This window comes from Numenius arquata, chromosome 2 (genome assembly GCF_964106895.1).
Source record: "Numenius arquata chromosome 2, bNumArq3.hap1.1, whole genome shotgun sequence".
NCBI classification, from domain to species: Eukaryota; Metazoa; Chordata; class Aves; order Charadriiformes; family Scolopacidae; genus Numenius; species Numenius arquata.
Window position 1 is genome coordinate 112078770 of NC_133577.1, and position 20008 is coordinate 112098777.

At 35.7% G+C, this 20008-nt stretch overlaps 1 protein-coding gene across 1 annotated transcript in view; it reads left to right on the top strand.

Moving 5' to 3' along the window:
• Positions 1-19801, top strand: part of BRD1 (bromodomain containing 1) — a 64608-nt gene extending 44807 nt beyond the window's left edge. The window contains exons 9-13 of the mRNA XM_074144649.1: positions 6154-6289; positions 7646-7773; positions 13184-13293; positions 15032-15186; positions 17905-19801. Of these exons, the coding sequence (XP_074000750.1) occupies positions 6154-6289; positions 7646-7773; positions 13184-13293; positions 15032-15186; positions 17905-18088 (713 nt within the window). The 3' untranslated portion in view covers positions 18089-19801. The remainder of the gene's footprint in view (positions 1-6153; positions 6290-7645; positions 7774-13183; positions 13294-15031; positions 15187-17904) is intronic.
• The last annotated feature ends 207 nt before the right edge of the window (positions 19802-20008 follow it).

Below are 20008 nucleotides of genomic sequence, written 5' to 3' on the forward strand. Positions count from 1 at the left end.
GAGGTTTTTTTGAGAAACATTTCTGCTTGTATGCTTTTTTTACCTGTCGGATTTTTCTGGAATGTTTTCATACTCCTCCACTAGTGTTGCCTCACAGTTATATATTTTAAAACGTCTTGAACAGTCATCCTACGATACAGTGATCCTATTGTTGTAGTTCACAGAGCAACAGACAATCCTTATCTTCTGGAAGCTGTAGTTATTAAATGTTGATTAGTTTTCCTTTCTGTTGTGCAATTCCCATTCAGCTGTTTTAGCAGCCTCTCATCTGATCAGCCAGAGATTCTTCTCATTCCCAGATTTTGAAGAAAATTAGTGGTTACAGGATGAATTCTGTAGCATTCTTTTGAAACATATCAAACTGACTATTCAGTGAGCTACCAAACTGCATTCATTGTGTGTTACTTAAAGATGAAATTTTTCTGTCTAGGATCTTGAAAGCTGCTGCTGTTTAGTGTGTAGGTGCTGTGTCATGGGCTCACACTGAGCTCTCTTTGCTGCCTTTGGCCATGACCAAATTTTTAAGCAAGTTTTAAAAGCTTTATTTCCAAGGGTGCTCTTCACACCAAACTTCATCATCTTTGTAACTGGCTCCCATTTTTTCTGCATACTGAAGACTTGTTTTAAGAAATGTAAAGTTTGATGTCCTCAGATATTCATCTGTGTATTCTGAAAGAAGGGTTGTGTCTAATATCTTACTTCAGAATTTACTGTTGGAAGTAGACATTTATAGGGTTACTCTAAGGTTCACTTTTTAAAGACTTTGTGGATGCCTTTCTATGGCTGCAATGTGCCCATTTTCAAGGTTTCAGTAGGTAAGAATACATAACTTCTGATTATTTATTACTTTAAAGCATTTCTTTATCCTGTCTGTGCATACCTGTATATATAAACCCTCTTAAATTAGGGTCATCCCCCATCTTACTCTTACTGGAGGGGTTTATTCTGTGCTTTCAATGACTTGCATATATTTTCTTTTTCAAGAAAGGCCTGAATCAAAGTGAAGCTTTTAATCTAGTTTTGCCCCTTTTGAAACTTTAGCTGAGTATTAGTGTTAGAATATGTAGAACACTTGTATCATTCTCACTGTCTCTGTACGCTGCTGTAAGAGTGGCTTATTTATTTGAAAGCTCTGTTTCCTTTCAGAGAGACTTAATGGCTTTTTCACTGTCTTCCAGGTTCTCATATTAACTAATATCATGCTGGGTATTTATCTCTTTGGATCCTAATTATTTTCTGTTATCCTCAACATGGAATGGAATTGAATTAAATGATCATTTTGGAACGCAGAAAGACAATTACATTTGAAGTAATTATTTTGGATCATGTTGGAGACACCAGCCATCCTTAAAACAAAAAAAAATATGAACACTGTTGGAGGAAGTCTTTGACATATATGAAACTATGCTCTTCATTCAATATATTGCCCCATTTCCGTAAGTTATAAAGTTGTACATGTTGTAGTATATGTGACACAAGTTGGTCGCAGATTTTTACCAGTCCCAGCGTTCTTATTCCCACAACATGCTCTGTGAGAGCAAATTAGTTAAGAATGTTCCATTTTCATCCTCTTCCCTTCCCCAAAAGCCAGTCTAATCTTCCTTGGAGAAGTAAAGCTTACAAAATAAATGTTTTACTTATTTTTTTGCATTTATGTAGTTTTAATAAAATACACATTTTTCTTTAATATTTATATATATTTTAATAAAGGCTAACATCACTGGTGCTGGGTAAGCGCACAAGTCAGGACTTGATTGGTCCTTGCTTGTTAAAATGAACATAAATAATGTTACGTACATGCTGGTGCACTGTGTGCAGTCGTTTTTTGAATGCTCCCACTTTTTTTAGTGGTTGACATTATCTAACCTTTTTCATTATTTCTCAGCTCTTCAGCTGTGGTTTTAATGCAGCACTTCATCTTACATTTGGATATGCTTGGTTTTGCATCAAGCTATGAAAAACAAAGTTTTAATTGCTTCAGAATAATTTTGTACAAGTTCTGCTTCTTTATTTTTGTTTCAGTAGTGCTGTGAGATGTGGTTACAGTCTGAAATGCACAGTTCAGTATTCTGTGATAGCCTTTTGTTCATTTGTGGAGCGTGTTGCTCCTTAGACTATCCTGAGTTGTGTTCCTCTGTCATTTTTTCTGAACTTCTGCTGTCTTTCTGGAGTTACCTTTTCCTGCTTCCATTAATTTGGTATGGGCGACAAGATTCTAACGTGCTTGATGTAGGCAGTCAGTGAAAGTTTTTTAAGAGCAAACTGCTACTGTTGAAAAAAAGGTGAAACTTTCCCTGATAAATACAATTTTCAGGGCAATGAGAAACTTGTGAAAAAATATCAAGCTGATCATCTTTGGCTTACTTTTATTTTCTTCTTAGTTTAAAGTTTTTTGTTAGCATTTCTTTATTTTTAAAATGGTTATGTGTGTTATATGCCATGATTGACATGTCAGTAAAAACTTTCTGTGTAAATTGAAGTCTAGAGCTGAAGATTGGAAATGGCAGTAACGCTGCATTTAAGATCAATAGCAGCAGACTTCACTGTTTTGAATTCCTTTTTATTTTTAATGAAAATAGTTGAGCTCTGCCTCTAAGAGTGGACTGATTTTTTGAAGGAACAGAGGGGAAAATAAAAAGGCATCATCCACTAATGAAAGGTTTTAGTTTGATATTCAGGATTTATTGGGGGGGGGGGGGGGGGGAGGGTGATGTTCTCAGTCAAGAGCGTTGGTGAGTGGGTATGCGTAAGAAGTTTAGTATCTAATCTTATAGTTTCTCTCTGTGACTCTAGAGAAATCTCATTTGATCTAACAAAATCGTGAGCTTTTGGAAAATGTAAATGGCTCATATAGGTTTGTTGCGAGCTTACCCAGGCTACTAATCCGCAAAAGCAGGATGAGTTACTTTTGCCATGGATTTTCTTTATTTGACATTCTTAGTAATATCTTTTGAGCCACTAAAATGCAAATTACTTAAAACAAATGGGGATCTTTAGTCTTACTTGTTCTAGTAGCTACAGGAGATTGGTTGTTTCTTGGTTCATGGGAGAAAGAGTTTTGTAATGATCTAAAAAAACAAATTCTCAGTTATAGCATATAAATACAGTATAACTGGGTGGGGGTTTTTTGCACATCAGTGATACCATAAAAGCAGTTATGTTTTATTGCCTGGGTTTTTCTGTCAAGTTACAAGATCAGTTGGGAACTGCTGCATCTTTGACTAGATATGAGCGTGTTTAGCTTACAATAAGTGTCGAGGTCTTCCTTTCTTAAAATAATGCCTACTCCTCATAATATCTGAAGAGTGGACTGTATAAACTGAGTCTCGTGGACTGTGTAAGCTCATGTAATTCAGGGGTTGATATTCAGGAAAGGTACTCCTGCTGATAGCCTGTGTGTTCTTTGTTTTTCATACTTCCACAAGCAAGAGAAAAATGTGTCTGAGAAGCTCTAAATTCTTCTGTGCTTTAATATTTGTCAGAAAAAGTTTTGGGTGTTTTTTTAAACCTGGTAGTGACCATTCTACAGATTGAAAAAAAACAAACAAACTTGCCGTAGTCTAATCTTAAAAATCTGTTACTGAATTAAATGAGTCATTAAATTCACAATGTTGGTTATGTTTAAATTAATATAAGACTGGACTACCACTGCAGAGAGCTGTCTCCATTGCTATAGTTGCTTGTTTTGTTGCTTCCCTTGTTTCTCACCGTCAGCAATTGGTCAATCCCATGGTTGCTTTGCCCAGTGCATGACTGAAAACTAGTTCATTGCCATGACCGCTTATTTCTTGGTACTGACATGGTGACCATGAGACAAAACCATTGCAAGGGACTGAGACCCAAAATGTCCATGTCAGCAGCAGCACAATCATAAACTGTTTGAAGCAATCAAAATGTAGAATGTTTTGTTTTGCCCTTGATACACGGAACCGGTGTACTTAGAGATATGTAGCCAAGTCATATTTGGCATACATATGATTGAACATTTTATACATACTCTTACAAGAGTAAACAGATATATCCTTCCACTGTCTCAGTCCACTGGGAACGTCAACTGTACTCTGGTTCCAGTAGCAGTATTTACTCAATCTGTCTTTAAATTAAAAATTTAATCTGTGATCTACCTTGTTGCTGCTGATAGCTGATATATATATATTAGAAGCCTGAATGATAACTTGAGTAATGTGTCTCTAGCTTGTGGCAGGATGAAAACAAAACTGTTTCTACACCTCACTTGAAAAATAGGGCTGACAGGATATCTTAGAATAAAAAATAATTATTTGCAGAGACCTAAGAGATCTCCTTTTTATCTTTGCAGAATGTTTTCTCAGCTTTTCATTTCAGATGCTATGTGAAGTGTGCTGTGACAGTTTATAAGAGAATTTAAGCTTTCTCATAAAGCATGCTCTGCTTTGACAGGTCTTTAGGCATAGTCTAGGACTGAACTACTTAATCTTCAGCTATTTGTACTGACTTGCGGAGAATGAGAAAAAGATTAATCAATATCATGTGGTTCAGTGCAAGACAATGGTACCTTTATCATTTTCTTTCCTTGTATAGGAAATCAAAGGCGAATATAGGAGTTACAAAACAGACGCTGTTAAATAAATGTTCTACTATGTCAACTAAATGACAATGAAAGAGAATGCTTATCTGTAGTAAATCTTTCCGACCATTGAATAAATTCTCCCTTTTCTCATAAAAATCTAAAATTGTGTTGATAATTCGAATGGAAGGTCTCCTGGGGGCAAAAGGGGAAGTCCCTTAAATCACTGTATGGAAATGAATTAAAATAGAACTGGATCATACAAAGTAACTTGCTGAGCTCAAGTTCCTTAGTTGTCAGCCTTCTTCGCAGAGGTCTTTGTAGCAAACAGACTGGAAGAATTAGAATTTAATAAATGGAGTTCTGCCATAATGGTCTCACAGCATAATGCTCTATGGAGAGGCATGTGAAGTTGCATGAGCTTATTTGACTACATCTGAATGAACAAAGATCATGGTGAACCTTTAAGACTCTGCTAATAGAACGGCTGGGATGGGTGGCTCTTTCTTGCATTATGAGAAGCATGCTGGTCTTATGCCTGATGTAAAAACATTAATTTATTGTAAGAAAATAAGCGTGCTCAGAATTGAATTCGTGTTAAAATTCTGTTGTCTTTGCAGCCTATAGCTTGCAGTAGCTGATTGCAGGCTGGTACCGTTGTCTTTAGCCAGTTCATTTCTGTTGATACTCTGGAGTCTGTGTTGGATTCTTTCTTTTTTTAGCCCTAATTTCCTCCCCTGCCCCGCCACCCTGCCTTGGTAAAGTCTTCAGAACACTATCTTAAACATCTTCATTTGTCTCTAATCAAATATGGAAATGCTTTAATAAGAACTATACTGTTTGTGAATTAGCAAACCCAAAGCAGGATTGGTAGCAGCCCATCAATCAGTAGCTTGTAAAATAAAAGCCTTCTGTTCTGGTTTCATTACAATTATGAAATTAAAATATATCTTTGGACGTATATAAACTTGGGCTAGGGGAAGGATAGTAAAAAATAGTAATGTGCATATTATTGCTTGTTGGTCTCAGAGAACAGACACAATTATGTTAATCTGAGTTTACTGAAATGGAAAGATTGTCAGGAAGAATTAGGTAGCATCAGGAGGGAATCCCTACCACTCTTTACTTCCAGTGTTTGAAAAGGATTTTCGGTATTTCTTGACTTCTAGTTTGTAACATTATATTCCAATGAGTCTTGTGTTGACCTGGTAAATCTGCCTGGTTTGTAACGTGGGGATTTGGGTTTTTTTTTCTTGGTGTCTTTTTTGTACCCAGCTTCTGCGGCCTGACTGTCTTACTAGTTGGAAACATAACATACAGAGACTGATTTGATACTGCATTTGGCATTTCCCATATTATAATCTTCACTTATTTTCATGTTACCTAAATTTCTATCATGTCTTTAAAATTGGGACTACAGGAACTTCCTATTTATAATACTGTGTTTTGAAATGAAATTTTTAGTTAATGTTCATATTCTCTTTTTCATTACATCAAAGTACTTCAAGTACAGAACAATAATGATGTAATGTGTGAATATAAAATGCTGTTAATGGAAATGGTGTGGTTTTCAGTTTGATGCAGTTTATTTATGTGTTATGCTGTAGGTCTGTCAAATGGTTTTGGAGATGGAAGTAAAGAGAGAACATTAGATGATACTCCGGGAAGAAAAGTTGAACCTCGTCGCCGCTGTGCATCAGAATCTAGTATTTCATCTAGTAACAGTCTTTTGTGTAACTCAAGGTAAAGCTGTAAATCAGAAATACAAATTTGAGATTGAATATATCAGTTTTCTGTACTGTTCATGACCCACATCAGAGGATTGCAAAAGTTTTAAACTTCAGTATAAACTTCAGTTTATATAAACTGTATAAACTTCAGTTTTTTCAGCTGTGTGTCAAATCTGAGACACTTTCAGGATTGCTAGCATTCATTTGTTGATTTCAGGGTATTGTAGATCCAGGTAGTTACACTTCATATTTGACTCTGCTTCTCTTGCTCTGTATAGATACATATACATGTTTGTGTGTATAGTGTCTTGTTTGAATTACCTTCCTTAATTCTCAATACTAAAAACGGGTGTGTTTATCTTGGTGAGGGGAGGAGAGAAGTCATTTCCAAAGCAGAGTCCTGTACATGGAGAAGGTAAATTTAGTAGCTGTGGAACTGTATGTAAAAAATCAGTCTGTGATTTGGATTACTGGCTAGTTACTACAGTGGTGGTAGTGCCCACAATATCAGCTACTGACCACCTCTTTGTGAAGTCTGTTGTTAAAGGTAGGACTGTCAGAATGGTCACCTATGCCACCGCTGATAAATATTTCTCTGTTTTCCATGGTGCACGTCTTCCAAAAGCACACAAATCTCTGGGGTAAAAGGTAGCTGTCTCCAGTCCTAGGCTATGAGAACGGGGCATACAGGCGTATAGAGTAAATCTGATTTTTAAAAAAAAAAAAAAAAGGAGGTCGTGGTGCCTTTATTCACATGTTCAAGATTGGTATTAAACTGTTTAAGGGAATGGTGTTAATGCACTCATGTCAAACAGGGTAAAGATATTAAATATCGCATCGCTTGTAAATGTGATATATTGAGCATTTGATCTAGAATAATTGCTGTTCAGATTCTTTGATCTCTTAAAGAAAACTCAAGTGTGCAGAGAACAAATTTCCCATTTTGTGTATTGACATTCCACAGTTAAAAAACTTGATTTTGAAGTGAAAACCGAAAGAGAAAATAATTGTGTTTCCTATGTAGTGGAACTGTTGCAGCAGATGGAATGTGTTTCCATTTGGCCAGTATCCAGTGTAACACTAGAGACAAAGCAGGTTCTCATTTGTGCATGTATAACCTGTACGGCAGTTAAGGTGCAGTTGTGTACTGTTTGTCTTTTGCTGATAACCAGGCAGTTCTCTGCATGAAAATAATCTGGGATTTTAGCTTTTATGTTGTTGTTTTGGTTCTGTTACATAAAATTTTGTTAGAGCTTGCCGCTCTGATTTTACTGTGTAATGATGAATTTTAAATTCTTTTTCAAAGTCTTGATTTATACTAAACAATGTTAATTATCAAGTAATGGTTTTAATATTAATACTTTCAAAGTTTCAGCCTACCGAAGTGTGGTAAAGGTAAACCAGCACTTATACGGAGACACACACTGGAAGACCGTAGTGAATTGATATCATGCATTGAAAATGGAAACTATGCCAAAGCAGCAAGAATTGCAGCTGGTAACGATAAATAATTCTATTCTATTCTTAATAATATTGTATAACTATAATTTTGTCCATTTATTCAACAGATTCTAACATTCTTATTTTCTCTGCTGTAATACAACTAAGCGTTCTTAAAGTGGTGTTGATAGCATTGCAGAATCGACTCGTTTCTGCTTTTGACTCTTCAAAGACTTTGAAGAGAAAAGAATAGTACCTGATCCTGTTTTTTTAAGAAGTGGTATTTGAAGTGATCAAGCTACTCTAGTAATACAAGCAAAACTTGGCCTGAAGTATTACTTGTGGTTCTGTCACTATTTTCCTTTCCTCTCATGCTTGTGGTCTGCTTTGATTCAGGAAAAATTTGAAATTGGAAAGAAGTGGAAATTTCTAGGAATGGATAAGAAGTTACCAAATCTTAGGGAAGTAACTATGTTCTGGTGATAAGTTTTCCATCCATTTCAAAATTGTAATTGGATTACAAGATTTAAGTAGGTCATCTCTTCCACAAGTAGAACTGTGTGTGTGTAATGCAGCGCTCCCACGCTGAAGTTAGGCATTAGCCTTACAGTTTCTACAGGCCTGCCTTTAGTTTCTGACCTTGGAACTCTTCTCCCCCGATCCTGGGTGTTCCTTGTCTAGGACTTTGATGTCTTTGTAGTGCTTCTATCTGACTTTTTGTTTGCCTTAGTCTGTTCTTTCCTCCCTATATGATCCCTTTTGTTTTTCTTTCTTGCAGCTAATCTGTTTTCAGCTACTGCTTCATTACTCTCAGATTTAGTATCTATTATCTGTGTGGCAACCTCTTATACAGGACCTAACCTTTTCCATTTGCTTTTCTTACTCCGTCCTGGGTAGTCTTATATTTAACACTTTCCACTTAGAATTCCTGTACCTGTTTTTTCAGAAGTCTCCTTGATCTCTCTTAATTCTGTCTCTGTTCTCAGATACATTCTACAGCTGCCTAAAAAGAGGAGCAAATGGCATTTAACAGCATTATTTTATGTATTACCATATATATTCTGTCTAATTGAGCTCTTTTGGCTGCCTTCTGCACCCTGTTACCTCAGCAGGTCAAGAAAAGGGAATGAGTAGGAGTGAAGTGAAATCTCTTGCTGTACACTGTGTGCATAACTGGAACTTTACCATTATTTACTTCTTTTAGTAAAATTCTGGATCTTACAAAGAAACTAAAATAAAGCGTTGTTCATTCTTGTAAAAATGTCTCAAACAGTTCTGTTAGAGTATATATGCTTTAGAAGCACACACAGTTCTTACAGTCATGCTGTCTTTATGTCCAAGGAATATCTTGTTTCTATTTACAAGATGCTATCTCAGAACCTACGGTATGGAGTGTTGTAATACTGCAATTATGACGGGGTGCAGTTTTGCATTGATTAACGGCTGTAATCATTGTAATGCACGCACACTGGCATATGTTAGTTCAGACGCAAACAGCGTTACAGGAGTGCTACTGAAATCACAAAGCCAAGGGTGCGCATCCGGGCGTGCTCTGCTCTGTAATGCTGCTGCCACATTCCGTGGTTTTAACTCGTGAGGCTGAGGTACGCCCTAGAACCAGGTCCACTCTGTGTACTGGACAAGTTAAGGTATTATGGAAAAATATGTTCTGTACTGGAATATGAAGATTATGTTCAGATATAAATACAGAGGATTAATTAAAGTTTCAAAAATTACTCGGAATTCTGCCGAGCTTTTGGGGCTTGGACATGTAGGCTTAATAGGGCTTTGATTTTCGAATAGAATTATCTGTATGTAATAGCTTGTTGTCCTTGATGTGCAAGAGTACTGAAAGATGAACAGACAATGCGCTATGAGTGGTTTTCATTGACAGCTGCTGTATACAGACATGTGCTGAAGTTTATAGGTCTTGGATTCCTTTACAGGGTCAGGAAGTTGCTGTGCCAAAGTGGCAACGTGTTCTTCTGCCTGTCCCTCCTGAACCTTGCCTGATTCTTTTGCCTGGCTATTTCTTGTTCCTTGATCTGAGGTTCTTGTCTAGTTCTCCTGTTCCCAGGCTCTCTTGTGCTTTTTGTCCCAGTTTTCAGTTCTTTCTCTCCATACTTGCCTAATCATTTGCTCTACCTTCTTGTCAGACTATTTTTTTTCCTCAGTGAATCTTAGCAATGGTATTTTTTCCAGCAGTGTCTTTCTTTTCAGTCACACCAGACTCTTGAGCAAGAGTGGGCAGGGGGCAGGTTGTAGGGGAACATTTGCTGCGTTAGGCTAAAATAGCTTTCCCCTCTGCGTGGTCTTTTAATTTCAATAGGTAGTAGTGACAGCAGAGGGAACGCTTTGTCCAAGAGTTACATAGTAAAAGGAAAATCTCAATTTATCATTTGTGCTAAAGAATCATCCATCTAAGCTGCTGACACCACAGCTACCTCTTGGGTGGCAGTAGTTTTGGAGCTTCAATATGCTCAGTGTCAGTGGATTTGTCTGCAGATTTAGGTATTAAAATCAAAGTTTCCTCTATGTAAATAATTAAAATAAAAACAAAACAAAACAACACTACGCACTGTTAGTCTGATCATCTGTCAGGAAAATTACTTTTCTGTTTGTGGCTGAAGTTTCATGTTTAAAATAAAATTAGCCTATGAAGAGCTCACATTCCATATTGAAAGGTGTGCAGATACTGGGTTTGAAGTTCTTGGTTCTGATTTTGAAGACAGAAGCACCTTGAAGTTTTGAGGATTGTGACACTGGCACCTAATGGGTGTTTTGCTCAACTTCCCACAAAAAATGAAACACATTAACTTTATTGTGAGAGTGATGCTGAAGAAAACAACTAGTGTTTTTAAAATACTGTAAGAAGTAAAAAGTCTGTATGGGGAGGAAAAGTATAATGAGATATCCTTATCTTTACCCTAAACTATGTAGAATCTTAAGTCTGGTTTGTGGTATTTTGTTACTGTTGATTTTCAGCTAGTAAGAGTAATGTTATTTAAAATCTTAAGCAGTACGTTGTCCTGACTGCAAACTTGATATTCATTATCTCTCATAGCTTGAGGAAATAAAGGGGGGTTTTTATGTTGTAAAAGAAAAGTACTAACTATATGTGCTAGTGTATTAACCTGCCACCAGCACATGGAGTAAATTTTGACTAGGAAAAATTCTGAGACTCTTCCCTACTGTGTCTATGCCTGAGAAGCCTCTGAGGGAGTCTGGGTGTGTGCATTCTGTGAGATTGTGTATGGCCTTCTACTGTGCATTAAAATATCATTTGCTCTGTTTCGTATCAACTCTGCAGCTTGAGAATATTACAGGTTTCTTTTCTTTCCTGTTAGCTGCCCTGAAGAAGGTGACTTGTCCTGTTCTTTCTACCAGATGCAGTTCTGTATATATTTTTCAAAATGGTCTGTGTATGAAGGATACATTAATCGAAACTTTCATTACTCTATAACTGACATGGATACTTAATATACTGGTGTTAATGGAGCAGAGAAATAAAGAAGCTGCCCAAATTGCTTTTTCTGTTGTGTTAGCAATTGCTTTGATTGTTTTGAGATACTGCCAAAATGGTTCATCTGGATTTAACACGTCTTTCTATAATGTCCAATATTTTATGTATTCAGCTATACTCTTAGAAGTATAAGACTGCCTGTGTGTATTGTATTTGTGTGTATTATATATTTATAAATCTGAGGAATATTATTGTGGCTTTTCATGAGAACGTGAAAAATGTCCTAAAATGACTTCTCTAAAAATATACAGAAAGGAACAAATAAATAAACCAGTAAATAGATTTAGTAACTGTTTTTCCAAGGTTATGTAGTTCAGTAAGAAAAAGTGTAAATAACACTTAAATAATTTTCATGGTTTTGTATAATGGAATCCAGTGATTAAAGATCTCCCCTGTAAAGTCTGATGGGATTGGTGGCAAAGATGTTTTCTTTAGACTTGAGATCTTAAAGACACTGGAAAAACTGTATTTTTTTCTCTTTCTCGTATGTTACCCACCCCTATAATAGAACCTGTAACAACTTTTAGCTTCAGAAACATCCAGTGTCTTCATTATGTTGTGATGGCAAGTTATTAGGAACTAGTACATTTTAATAACTGATGTTACATAGTTGTGAATATCTAAAGCTAAGACTTCCCAATGAAATATTGATACCATTATAGATTAAAAATAAATTAAAGTTGAATGAATAGCCTACAGCTGAAAATTGACCTAGAATGTATCGTGAAGTATGATTGACGTCTTTTTATTTTTTTTGTGTGTTCACCTTAAACACTTTTTCCTTGCTATTTCTACTCTTAGAAGGTTTGAAACAACTTTTTTCCAGTACTACTTGTGATATTGAGATGAAACGTATATCTGCACACTACATTTAATTACAAATAAGCATTGCCCATTTTAAATGGGAGCAGATTTGGGAGAACTGAAGAATAAATTGTATTTAGGCAAGTAGAGAGCTACTTGCATTGCCTTATTGCTAGAAGAAAGTGCATCTGCAACCTCTGAACTGTATTTTCGTGCCACGTTTCCCCATCCAAGTGCCTCCTCATCTTTACAGCCTGTGAACTTTCATTACCTTCTTCCTACTTTTTCTACCCCGAGTTCCATCTTGAGGGGATAACTCACTGTCTTCTGCCCAGTCTCTTGACCATGTCCCCGTGTGTCTAGGGGGCCAGTTGCAGTTCTGGTTGATTGAAAGGCTTAAATGTGTCTCATGTTTCAATCCCATGGTGAGCAAGAGAGAAGAAAACGGAGGATTCTGGCAGAAGCGAGCAGTAACATAAACTCAGTTTTCTGTTATGCTGCCTCCTGAGAAGGAAAAAACCACTATTGCAGCTGCTTCATTGAACCCTGTTGGTGTTTTTAAACTTTGCTGAAGGAAAGAGCTGGGCAGAGAGACCAAGAGGGCTGATCAAAAATAAATAAATAGACAGAAATCAAAATGCAGGTTAGAACTTATGCATAAGAATAGAAAGGTGTACCAGACAAGCGTTGTAAATTAATTACCAGGTGCTAATCCTACTATGTTATATCCAACACTTTACAAACATCCATGCAACTTGCATCTTCAATACCATTACCTCTCTGACAAGATTGTTGTCATCGTTTCAAAAGACTGCTTATTTGGAGTACTATAATTTTATGTTTTCATTTGATCTTCTTCAAAGGGAAAGAGTTATTAGAATTAAGGTGTTTTAAGATATGCTTCTTTCTAGAAGTGTCTAAAAACTTGTTCTTTATCTGTAGGCTTGGATTAAAGTACTAGCATCATTTGAAGAGCTGTCATGAACATTACCTACTTTTTGTTGCTGTGTGCATGGAAGGTGGTATTGGTATTTAGATTCTAATGTTCATGACATACTGATGAGGAAGCAACTACAGAAGATTTGTCTGAGTTTTCATTCTTTAACATTAATTTTATATTTAATTATTATTTGTTCTTAGAAGTTGGGCATAGCAGTATGTGGATATCAACTGATGCTGCAACATCTGTTCTTGAGCCTCTAAAAGTAGTATGGGCCAAATGCAGTGGATATCCCTCTTACCCAGCTCTGGTAAGTACACAGCTTCCCACCAGTACCTTAGTGATACTGTTTCTGGTCTGAGAATATTGGTGCATGAACTTAAGGTAACTGATAAATTCCCATTCAGGTTGAATAAAAGTGGATTATTCTGCCCTGTTTACCATGCATCCTGTTTGTAAAATTATCAGAATATCAGATACTGAGTCAATAATCTCTACTACCCTACCTATCTTTGAGATGTGTAATACCTGTCTCAGTAGTCTTTGTTTCTGCAATATGTAATATTGTTTAAAGAATCAACTGAATAAGCATGTCAAAGACATCTTGTTACTGTTTGAACTATAGAATATTTTCTGGTTTAAAATGAGTATAACAATACTGTGATTCTGTAGTTCACTAAAGAAACAAAAAAACTTGGTAAGGTCGAAATAAACTGGATAATTGTATCCAGTTGTGAATGATGTATGGAAAACTTAAAGCTGTTGTGCCCTTATTTTAGGAAAAATACATAGTTCTACTTAAATCAAAGTGTGCAGAGAAAAATGTTGTTGATAAAGTGTTGTGTTTGGGGTTATAGAAACAGTTCCATACACTATGCCTTGATTTATATAATAGACTGTTTTAATATATGTGTGTTGAGGAGATCAGGAAATGACATTAAAACCTGTGGAGGTGAGATTCAGAGCACTTGAGTTTAAGTGCTCTCAGTGGGTGACCTGAACAATCTTGGGTCAGATGCTGAAAATTCGATTATTTGATTGTCTCTTGAATGGTGTTAGCACTTTAGTGTTAGATTTAAGATGATCTTGACCAATGGGCTCCTTTTCTGCCCACTACTTTGTCATCACTGCTGTTTCTCCGAGTATGTGATGAGTTGATTGAGGAGTTAAACCTCAGTCAAGAAAAGAAAGTTCTCATAATTTCTACAGGCTCCCCACAGTGATAATTTTCTGTTGATTTAGTTCCCGTAATCAGTTTACTGTGGATTGAGATTGGTGCCAGAAAAACAACAGTTTGTAGTGTAGGAGATGGGTGGAACAGGCATGGAGTGACATAACACCTCCTTGGTGGATGCTGAGCACTTGATAGTGCTGTGATCTGCCTACAAAGGAGTTTTTCCATCAGCCTGATTAGTTTAATGTTTCCAGCATCTTCCTGCTCCCCCAGCCTTTGTTTAGAAAGAGTTTTTGACTGTAATTGCATGTGTTACTGAAAACCAGGTTATTAAATTAGAAATGGAAGATATTTGAAAGTGAATTCTGATCATTTTTTTTTCCGATTTGGGTTTTTTTGCTTGTTTAAGGAATGTTTTGCTTCAGATTTTGAGTGTGAGGCTTGTATTTTGCAGAAGCAAATATTTATACCTTAACACAGGTTGTTTCTTCAAGGTATCTGAAATTCAAAATGCAAAATTTGAGGCCCATTATGACTGGTTGCTTTTGGAAATCCTGGGTCAACTTTCTCATTCTGAAACCTGCTTGTCAGGCTGCAAAGTTGTGCGAAGTGAAATTCAAATGTGACTTTAAGAACTGATACGGGTGAAAAAATGCTCTAGGGGTAGTTTTTCCAGTGTAATTTACCACTGTGTCCCCACTCTGCCTCTTCAGCTTCTGTCAAGAAGTTGTGTTAAGTGTGTAACACAAAGTCAGTTTATATACAGTGGCTGTTTAGGTTATGATTCTTTGCCCATTAACTTTATTTGTAATACCTCCTTAAAATAACTGATGGAGTTAAAAAAATAGGAACTGTCCTTTCTTCTCTTCTGTAGATTATTGACCCTAAGATGCCTCGTGTTGCTGGCCATCACAACGGTGTTACTATACCAGTGCCACCTCTGGATGTACTGAAAATTGGAGAACAAATGCAGACCAAATCAGACGAGAAACTATTCTTAGTACTATTTTTTGACAATAAAAGAAGTTGGTATGTTATTGAAATGTATTCTTTGATGCAATGACTTAAAGTTTTAAGTAACTTTAGTCTAAAAGAAAATTATAACATTATCTTTCCTTTGATATTTTTCCTATGGAAGTATCAACTATAATGTTAAAATTTCATATTTGAGTCTATTCTTGAACAAGGATGTATCATCACTGAAAGATACTTTTTTTTATGGTCAGTTTGAAAGAAAATAATAGTCTTTTGGTTTGATTTACAAGCTGGTTTTATCTTTTAACCTGACAAAATTGCTTCTTTGGCTAAACTGATTTTTTTAAAGGTAAGATTCTTAAGTATTTATCTGTATCAGCCTTCCTTATTGCTTTCCAAATGACACCACTTTTTTTCCCCTCAGTCTGCTCAAGTGCGTTTTCTTTGAATTTTTAACCTCTCTAGTTAAATGCTTTATTAACACTCTCATTTGTAGTTCTTAGCCCTTTCTAAATTTTTTTTGTGAAACCTTCCTTTTTTCCATTTCTTTCAATATCAGCAATATGCTGTGTGGAGCCTGAAGGAAAAACTCTCACAATAAAACATTTTCTTCCCCTTCCACTAGCCCTTTTTGTGTGTGTGTGTATTTTTGGTTGGTTGGTTGAGTTTGTTGTTTTTTTGTTTTTGTTTTTTTTTGCCAGATACGAAGCTTTTCATCACCTCTCTTTCCTCTTTCCTTCAAGTTATGTATTTCTTTCCTGTGTTCTTAATTCTCTTAATTCCTCTCCTCTCTGGGTTTCCATACAGGTCAAGCTAGCTTTAAATTTTTTTATATCTCAATTTTACTTTTAAAGTTGTTTACACTTTCGGATACCATTTTCCTCTGTAGCTGATTAAATGTCTAGAAATGCTGCCATTCTGCTCACTCTTTCCATCCCAGTGCACTATCACCTAAATAACTTCTTGCCTGAAATTTAGAACTTGCATTTGCTTTTCTGTCCCTGTAGATCCTTTGGCATAATCAAGATTCTTTGGCTTGCTCTCTCTGTTTTTCAATTCTTTTCTTAATGAATTGGTACTTCTTCATGATCATCTTCGTTCAGTTGTGCAGGATTCCATTAGATCCTGCATTCTTCTGCCTTTGTTCATGGAGAACATCCAAATTTAAAAGCATTTTGTTCTGTTTCTCTTTTTTTGTCTCCTTGGTATCACACGCTCTCTCTAGCCACTTCCTTACTAATTGCTGTGATTTGCTTCTTGATCTTGGGAGTGTTCTGTAGCTTTCTGATTCATTGCGATACGAAGGTGGTCCTAAATCTTGCCAATACTATGCAAAGCTGTCTCTAATGGATACTCTGTATAGACGGACAGAAAAGGCTAAATATTTTTCCAGTCCCTTTCCCCTCCTTCCCTCTGCCCTCCAGCTTTTTTTGGTAATGGTTCTTTTATCTGATTGTTTTGGCCATTTTGGCACTCATCACTCGAACTCGCTTTTGTCTCTTTTACTCCTGAACCCATGTCTGTGATTTTCATTGACTTGCAGGGTGTATGTAATCTCCAGTCTGTGATACCAGCTTCCGTCACCTATGGATTCCCTTTTCAAATAGGCATATTTGTTTCTCCTCCTTCACCACTTGCATCTGGAGGACTTGGCAAGCTTTCTGTTAAAAATACCGTCTTAAAACTTCCCTTTGATCTGTACTGAAACATTATAGTTAAACTGCTGCTTATCATGCTGGTCACTGACATTATTATTCTTTATTGTTCTGTCTTTGTCCTTGTACTGTTTTTCTGTCAAGTTCTCACATCTCTTTACATTTTTTTTGTTGTTGTTTCAGTGTCTGTGCTCAATACAATGGAGTTGTAGTTTAGAGTGCTTTAATAAAAAATAATGTTTCAAGAGGAAATTTTATTCTGTTAAAAAAAAAAAATCTTTGAAGAAAATGTTTTGTATCAGGCTTTACTGGCCCGTTTGCAGGGTTGAGATTGCAGACTACAGTAACATACTTCAATAGATATTCATTAGTGTGGTGGGTTTTTTGTTTTCCGTAATACCTCTAACTTAAGAAAACAGGATTAAGATAAACGTTTATGGAAGCGAAGTAAATTTACTTCATACTTTTAAAAATAAATATTTAGAATGCTGTTCCTTTAACTAGAAAAATGGGGTGTAGAGCTTTTTTCATTATTGCTTCTCTATGCCCAGCATTTAATGATATTCATGGAGCTTAGAATGGAAAAGTACTCTGAATGCAGATTTAGTGGGGTTTAATACTGCAGGATAAAAGCATACTAAGCAGAACTTCCTTGACAGTTTAGTTTTCCTCATAAAGACCAAATTGAGATCTTAAATGTAAGGCAAAAATTCATCATCTGCAAATTCCTTGTAATAATGGCAGTGAAAGAATGAAGAGGAACGATACTGTGTCAAGTAAATCTTGAGTCATGCTCATAGTTAGTTGCTGCTGCCTATTCGTAAACTAAATTGTGTCAGTATTTCAGCTAATTTTTTTGAGTTGATACTTAATCATTAAATAATTAGCATTGAATTGGAATGTATTCTTTGTTTTGTGGAAGAGTCTTTCTTATTTTAAGAATTATTTTAAATATTTAAGGCAAGTAAGTACTATCTTAAAAGGCATTTTATCACTTATTTAAGGTGGTAAATCTGATCTGCGGTATGAGAAACACAATATATCAACCCTGACATTTCTGGACAAACTTCTTGATTTTATTCTGTATTTTACATACCTATTTTACTCTTCCTTACAGGCAGTGGCTTCCCAAATCCAAAATGGTTCCCCTTGGGATAGATGAGACCATAGACAAGTTAAAAATGATGGAAGGGCGTAACTCAAGCATACGAAAAGCAGTAAGAATTGCTTTTGATCGTGCTATGAATCACCTGAGTCGAGTCCATGGAGAACCAGTCAGTGACTTCAGTGATATTGACTAACACGGATTCTACCGAGGCATGAAAAATACCACACGGACTTGAACTCTACTAATGAACCTCTTTGTCTAAAAGAATGTATTGAAGATACAACCCCTTAATTGTTGATTCAGTGGCTGAGTTCTGCAAACTTGAAATAGTTGAGCAATTCTTCTAAATCACCATTGCCATATTGATTAATGATTTTATCGTGTTGTAGTTTGGAGGATTTTCCACTAAACCTGTTAAAATGTCTTGTTCATAGTGTTCATAATTGTACATAAATGTATATTCAACACTTAACTTATTCTGATTTTAGAAGTAGCTCTTTAATTCCTTTTATAATTTTGCTGGGGAGGGAGTTGTTTTTTGTTTCCATGCTTTTTACTTTTTTTTTTCTTTCTTTCTTTCTGAGGTTAAATTACCTAAGCACCATCTTCCAGCTTAAGGTGTTTAGTGGATCTTAAAGCCTAATATCAAAATGGCATCAGATATATGTTTGCCTAAATCATATACAGTATGGTGCTGCTTGTTATCATTTCTTCCTTGGTCTGTAGCTTCTGAAAAAGACTTCTGAATGTTTGTGTAAATCCTTGCTCTTTGCACAAAGTACCACATATTTAAGATTGATGTAAATTTACAATTACAAATATGTATTTTAAGAAAGGAAGTTGCATTATTTTGGAGGGTACTTTGTGAGAAAGACATCAAGAAAAAAAAGATATACTATGTACATCACTTGCAAATCACCAAAAACACTCCATTGTTGCCCAAAATAACTTAAGATTGTTTTTGTTTTAAACAAACCTGGCTTAAAGCCTGCAAGCACATTATTTCTTTCAAAACCATATCCCATTTATCTCCCATTGATTTTAATCTTGTTGATATGTGTGCCTCCCTGTGTTTTATTTATTGTAGAAAATGTATTAATTTGCTTTATAATGAAAAATAAAATTGACAAATATATTGATATGCATTTTTATACAGGCACATGAGAAGACAACTTGCTTTGGGAGAAAAATGTATTGGAAATTGTATAAAATAACTTGATGGTTTGTGTGTAATTTGATTTTTTTGTAACTTGTAATCTTTTGGTTCCAATGAGGGGATTTATGTAACTTTTAATTTAGAACACTTTGGTAGCAATAGAAACTTTGGATACATTTTTGTATGGTACATGTGATGTATATAGAATTAGTACTTTATTTTTATTTTTAAGAAGTAAAGCATTATGTTTGGGCAGGGGGAAGAAGGAGGGTGGGTTTCCAGAACTGCATTTTTATATTAAAAAGAAAAAAAATAAAGTCAAGATATTGATTGTTGTAGCTACTTTATTCCTACCTTCACTGAGATACCGAATTTGTAACAATGAAAATGGCAAGGTATGTTTGCAATGTGATTTATAATGACTCCATTATTTATAAATGCACTGTGTTTGAACTCTTTTGCAGTGATATCTTAAATACTGTACCAAGCTATATAATATGAAACACCAAATAATGCATATGAATGCACGAAGTATTTATGCCCAGCTTTTTTATAAAGGATTAGCAAATACAGCAAAACCAATACTTTTTAAATCTTTTTTTAAAACTTCATTGAATAGCATACTTCATTGTTAAACCTGCTTGAATCTTTATTTTAAAGGGACAATTACTTTTTAAATAGTTTTTAATGTTTTTATTCTCTATTGTTTGTAATACCCCCTTAGAAGCTTGAAATAAAATTTCTTTCTCAACTGTTAATTTTGTCCTGAATTTAGCCCCTGGGATTTTGCTGTAGTGCCCCTTTTCTTACCCCATGACTGAGCTGTTCCAGAGGCGCTACTTCAAGAACCTGATGGTTTTCTTGCCCGATGTGGCTTTCAGTATCCTCCTCACTGAGCCCTCTGTGGGGTAGGTGTTCTAGTTACGCTACGCTTGCAGAGACCAGTTGCTCATAACG